The sequence below is a fragment of the Neophocaena asiaeorientalis genome, unplaced genomic scaffold (assembly GCF_003031525.2).
Source record: "Neophocaena asiaeorientalis asiaeorientalis breed wild unplaced genomic scaffold, Neophocaena_asiaeorientalis_V1.1 scaffold134, whole genome shotgun sequence".
NCBI classification, from domain to species: Eukaryota; Metazoa; Chordata; class Mammalia; order Artiodactyla; family Phocoenidae; genus Neophocaena; species Neophocaena asiaeorientalis.
In genome coordinates this window covers 18,492,030-18,498,538 of record NW_020185339.1, presented here as the reverse complement: position 1 = coordinate 18,498,538, position 6,509 = coordinate 18,492,030, and the positions used below count along the sequence as shown (strand labels likewise).

The 6,509-nt window shown below is 44.8% G+C and overlaps 1 protein-coding gene across 1 annotated transcript; it reads right to left on the bottom strand.

Moving 5' to 3' along the window:
* Positions 1-1,899: 1,899 nt before the first annotated feature.
* AVPR1A (arginine vasopressin receptor 1A) lies at positions 1,900-5,916 on the bottom strand. The gene is made up of 2 exons (XM_024736909.1): positions 4,536-5,916; positions 1,900-2,379 (listed from the first exon to the last, which is right to left on the bottom strand). Exons 1-2 carry the CDS (start codon positions 5,518-5,520, stop codon positions 2,093-2,095), a joined length of 1,272 nt encoding a protein of 423 aa, XP_024592677.1. The 5' UTR covers positions 5,521-5,916; the 3' UTR covers positions 1,900-2,092.
* Between the last annotated feature and the right edge of the window lie 593 nt (positions 5,917-6,509).

The following is a 6,509-nucleotide window of genomic DNA, read 5'->3' as shown; positions in this document are numbered from 1 at the left end:
GCTGACAACGTCGCAGAGGGCAGGGATACTGAGATGCTGCCATGACTCAAATAAGAACTGATGAATTTAATTGATGGCTCATATTGGACAATGCCCTTTAAGAGACATATTTGTTATTTTTATAAAAAGCAGAATTCTAAAACCTAAGGGCTTAATCTCTATAAAACATTTGGAAACATTTTTTTTTTTTAGGCATATAAATCCAGGGAGAAAAAGGCCTGAGAATTTGGAAAGGCAAGAGAATGAAGAGGAGTGAGGTTGATGGTTCCAGGTTCTCACAGTGCCATTCAGTGCTCAGTTTCTTATCGACAAAGTTAAAAAAAAACCCAATAATGCTATTAAAATAGCTATTACTTCCTCTAAGGGATGCAAAGTATTTATGATGTATCCTCAAATCATTGCAAGGTCTCTAAGAAGGAAAAGGAGCCAGACAGAATAGCTCAAAAAACCCCACTGAGTTCCATTAATGAAAAATGCAGTAACAACAGCCAGTAGTGTTGTAATTTACCTCTGTTTAGAAATGAAAGAAGTTGATGCTCTTGGCTGGCTTCAGTTTACCTGCAGTCAAAGGAAAGCAAATTCTTTCTTTAAATAGGAAAGCTTTGGTTAGGCAACAGTTAGACTTAACAGTGGCCGTTGGCGATGCTTTCCGATTAATCAGCAGAGCTATATTTAAATTTTAGGATTTTGTATGCCAGACATGAAACCAACACATTCTGGTTAATGAAAAGCAAACAGGAAAAAGCTGTGAAGTTTTGAAGACCGCCCCCCCACCCCTGCCGCCTGGGCAAAAGATGTAATAAAAGCAAGAGCTAACACTCATACAGCACTTGACAGTTTAGGAAGATCTTTTCACACACTTGATTTCATTTCGTCCTTACAACGACCCTGTGAGGTAAGTGTTATTAACGCCATTGTACAGCCTAGGAAACGGAGGCTTTATGTCTTTTTAAGCCATTTCCCTAAAGTCATGCACTTAATAACGAAGGAAGCCAGACTAGATGCAGAGCAGTTTTCTATTTCCCCGCCCTCTTCCTGCCCCGCCCTGCTTCTCCTCCACTGTGAGACTGTTCCACGGGTGGGTGATCAGAAGGAAGGACCAAGTTATTTTTAATTAAACATGAGGGAACATTCAGTATCCTGAGTCATTCTTTAGGAGACTCATATCTATGAATCTGGATTCCTCAGACATGAAGTAATGATGGTGTTAATATCCAGTATAGCACAGGATACCTTATAACACTGGTCAAAACATGTTTACAATTTTCTAGAGGAAGCCTACATAATACCTTAGGCAATCTACTTTCTACTCTTCTAATAAAATTACATATTTTTCATACAAATCTGACCTTAAAGCAACTTTGCAGTGGGAAGAAAAAGATATTATCGGCCAGTTGACAACATTTTCTCTAACCTTCAGCATCTTGGTAATCCTGCTTTTGACAACCAATGAAACATGAGGAACCAAAGGAGGGAACTGCCAGTTTTAAAGTTACTGTTTTGAAACGGAGGTGATTTATAGCTAACAGGACTTTCCTCTTTCCACTCTGCAACAGGCACCCCCTACTCAATATGCCTCAAGCTCTCATGCCTCTCCAAGGCACCATCCCACTCCAGGCCACGGTTTGAGACTGCATTTTCTGATACATAAATTAATTTTACTGGACGGAAACATAATTTCTCTGACATCTCTTCTAATTCCTTTCAAACCCTAAGGCTGATGATGAGCTTACTTTGTTCAGAAATAATGCCCCTACATTATACGACTTCTAAACCAACCAAACCTTAGTTATGTCAGAAATAAAAAGAAAAGAAACCCACAGCAAAATATAAAGCCAGGTGGTTATGCTTTTTCCTTTAGAAATATGACTTCTGTTATTTCTGGGTTAGGTCTGCAGATTTTAGTGTAGTGTGTTTTTATTAACATTCCGTATAAAACAATTCATAGCTTTTGCTCGTAGCAATGTGAAAATGCAACTAGAGACACAGTCTTGTACTCAACAGATTGATTTATCTTATATTTGTTCTAATAATTTCTAGCTGGATTCAGTCAGTGGGCTGAAAAGTCCGTTACAGGAGTCAGGCTGCATGCTCAGGATGAAACAGGAATGAATTGGATGGACTTGGAAGATTTAGCTGAGTCCTTCCACACGCCGGTCCTATTTGTGGGGCTTCGGTTGTTAGTGAGGGAAGTCTGTTTTCGGCTCATACTGTCAGAATCTTCTTTGTTGAATATTTGTTTCATGTTTTGGCAGCATGGGAAGCTTTGGATACAGTCTTGCAGGAGATGGCCACTAAAAAACATGTATATCCAGGGATTGCAGCAACTATTCAAGGAAGCCAGTAATGCAGTGATGGTGGTGGCCGGGTTTTCCGACTCTGTATGGAAAACATAAGGGGAGAGCATTTAACTAGTCAAATGCAAGTGACAGCACTGGATAAACTCATTTTTCTGTTGGTTCATGAAAGCTGGAAAATGTTATGGGTCAATATAGAAAATAAAGTATTTTGTTTATCAGTCAGTGAAATGGTTGGTGAATGGAAATTGCTTGGTTGTAAAATATTTTCGTAGGCAAGATGGCTTGAAATTAATTCACGGATTTTAAACCACTATTAAAATATTTAAGTAGAATGAGTGGGACTTCCAAGAGGTTAAGAATATTAAATAACTTAATAAAGTTTTGAATCCTTTGTGTTAGCACTAGCGTGTGCTAATGAACACAGCACTTAGAGAACGGCTTCCGTTTCAGTGAAATTTCTAGAGGCTATAGCCACATATACCAAATTATATCCATCCTGATAACTCAGGCAAAAGTATGACATTATGGACCATGTTTAGTTGTTTTAAATTTTTTACTATTAAACATATTCTTGTAATAAGAAATCTATACGGAAGGGGATAGTTGAAATAGGTCCCTGAAAGATGCAATATTTAGTTGTTTTCTTTGGTTAATTAGAAGCTTCATTTGATTTTAAAAGGAAACCATCTTTGATTGTGGCTTGAACAATTAAATTATATTATGAAGAACAGATAAATTAAGAAATTCCAACAGTCCTTTGAACTATTTTTTGTGTATTTGCATTGGTAAACTACATAAATATCACCTTTCACCATAGAACTATTGCACTGAGAATATACCTTTTCTAAAGGTAAGAATAATAGGCAAGCACTGATTTTCCCTTATTAATTATGAACTTGGGCCTTCTCACTCTTGTTGCGCCAGAATAAATTACAGGTTAGTTAATCAAACTTTGTGCGAAGATGCTACTCTTAAAGGTGATCAGGATCCGGGACTAAGACTGTATTCAGAAAGAATGGAAATCATCGACATACCTGTGCACAAGTGAAGAATTTTTTAGTAATTGTGTCTGAATCCTGATAAAGCAACAAATAGGCTGAATTTTTTATTTGATTAATACTTAAGAGGCTGCCAAGACCAAACAGGACAGGAAATATAGCATTTATGTTGTATTTTTCATCATCAGTGCTATTATAGCCATGACTTTTATTTGTCTGAATTAAATTCACTCTCAAGTGTTTAATTTGTACATACAACTTTCAAAGTATACCACAAATAACAAAAGGAGACACTTCTTTTCAGATACCTATTTCCCAATTACAGTTGTTGTCAGCAACATTTCTGTAATATATTTGATGTGAAAAAAAATTTTTGTTTTCCTTATCAAAGGAAAATTTTTTTCAAGATACAGTATTAAATAATGCTTTTGGGGGTAAGTTCTCGTGAAGCTGGTTTTCCTAGTTTGTGAAGGAATTAAAATCAAACGAGCTAGTAGGTGCGGAGGACATTCTCAGAAAACTGCAAGAGTTGTGTGGAGAGATGTACAGCTGTGTGGTCAAGTTAGTGCTGGAAGACTAATGAATCAGTCTAACAAATTTAGAGTTTATTAATAATCCTGCTTTGAAACACTGGGGAGAAAAAAGTGTTAAAGTAATTGTAGGAAAAAATCAAAACATTATGATAAGAAATGGAACACTAGCTAAATGGCAAATTAAAACGATTGACTTAAGAATCTCTCTTTAACACATTTAAACTATTTTCAAATTAAAAATATGTCCGTTTTACCCTTACTTTGGGGCATTTCTACAAAAATTTTACATTGCGATACTTTTCACAAACTAGCAAAAAGCAGTTGTGACAGTATACATATTGCTCTGAATCCAACAGACTTCAAAGCAGGGTTTTAACACAGCGGTTAGTGCTTTGGCAAGAAGTCATTATTCTGTTCTGTGATTGCGCGGCTGACTCTAGGGCACAGTTTTCTGGATTTGTGGTCTTAGGAGCTCGTTGCGAATGCAGATTCCTGGGCCCCATTCCAGATCTACTGAATCAAAACGTCTGGGGTGGGGACCCCACGACTTTGGCTTTTAACAGTTCAGCTCAAGATGTGATTCTCATGCACGAAGTTTAAAAACTATTGCCCTAGAGGATATTATGAAAAGAAACTCTCTCCCCCCCACCCCAAGCACACAGACCCCATCTGTGCACCTTACTCCATCGTCCCGCGACACCTACCGACCCAGGGGAAATTCTTATCCCAGACAGACCACATCTGGATGATGAAGAAGGGCGCCCAGCAAACGATGTAAGCCGTCACGATCACGAAGGTCATCTTCACCGTGCGGATCTTGGCGCGGGAAATTGTCTTCACGCTGCTGACACACGGCGCGAGCAGGAGCTCCTGGTGGAAGGCGCCACCTGCGCCCTCCGCGCGGGCGCCCTTGCCCTGGCGCACCGCAGTCTTTCCGCGGACGTTGCGCCAGATGTGGTAGCAGATGAAGCCGTAGCAGGTGCCCAGGCTGACCACGGGCGCCACGAAGATGCTGCCGGTCATCCAGGTCACGTAGGCAGGGAGACCCCAGGGCTGGATGAAATTGGCCCAGCAGTCGTAGGCCTTGGTGACGTTGCTCACTTCGACCACGGAGAAGACGAAGTACTGTGGAGTGCTCAGCACGAAGCTCAGCACCCAGGCGGCAGCGATCATGAGGCGCGAGCGGCGCGTCGGCTGCTGCAGCGTCTTCAGCGGGTGGCACACGGCGATGTAGCGGTCGGCGGTCATGACCACCAGCATGTAAGCCGATGCGAACATGGCGAACACCTGCAGGTGCTTCACCACGCGGCAGAGCCCGTCGGGTCCGCGGAAACGGTAGGTGATGTCCCAGCACAGCTGAGGCAGCACCTGGAAGAGAGCGACGGCCAGGTCGGCCAGGCTGAGGTGGCGGATAAAGAGGTGCATGCGGGACATCTTGCGAGGCGTGCGGTGCAGCGCCAGCAGCACACTGCTGTTACCCAGCACGGCCACCACGAAAATCACGGCCAGCACGGCGACCTCCAGCTTGGCCAGCTCCTCGTTGCGCTCGTCCGCCAGCGGGCTGTCATCTTTCCCGAGCGCCTCCGCTTCCCAGCTGGTGTTGGCACCAATGGCGGCCAGAGGCCACCATGGGCTGGAGTTCCCCGCGGGCCCCGCGCCGGGGCTCCCGGAAAAACTCATGCTGTCCATGCAGCGTCTCCTCGGCCTCGGCGGAGGCCCGCTCCCTTCCCGCCTGCTCGCGCGGTGCGCTCCCTCCTTGTAGCGCTCACCGCGAGCCGGGCTCTGCTCGCTCTCTTGCGGGTGTCTCCCGGCGCAGCGTGTGCCACCAGGCAGTTCGGCCGCTCTCGGTCGAATTGCCCGCCCCTTTGCCTGCGCTGCCCTGTCTCAACTCATGCGAAGCTGGGGAGGTGCGCTCCGAATCTCTGAAAGCACTGGGCTCCAAACTCAAATTATTGTTGCGGAGTTTGTTTCCCCAGATCGCGCTCCCTCTCGCCTCAGTGGTTGGAGACTGCTCGGTGCCTACACTCGCTGCCTCCCTTCCCTCTTCCCTGGGGGTTTTCTTTTTTCCCCCTCCCTACGTCGGTGATTTGTCCTCTTTGCATCGCTGCTGCAGGGGTGGGGCTGGGAACTCGCGGATTACTTGGCGTAATAGGGGGTTGACCGTGGCGCTTTCCCTCTCTTCTCTTCTAAAAAAACCTTGGCGATCTGGACATGTCTTGCCTTTTCAGGGTTTACCATCATTTCCTCTAGCCTCCCTCAAGGGTCACCTTAACCCCCGCATTTGACTTCAACAGACGCTGTCAACATGATACCCAGAAATCCCGAGTCCACCGACCGCGTGGGTGCTCTCGCTGCTGAACTTGGCGCGTGTGCCCACCTGCTTCAGCTTGGGTGTCTCCCTCCGCAGCGAGTCCGCCCATCCCGGGGAAGCCAGTCTAATTTTATTCTCAGGGCAACGTGGCTACGGGAATTTCGTCTCACACCAACCGCGCTCCTCTCCGCCCTCCTCTGTAGGGTAACAACTGGGTCACTTAAAGGGCGCTCTCTTCCCGGTAACTTTGATGCCTGCTGTTTGTTACCCTGCCCGCGTTCGCGGACCGGAAGGACGCGCTCGCAGTCCCGGCGGCTGCCTTTACAGTGCACTTATCTACAGCGGGGAAAAGGAATGTCTCCTGGTT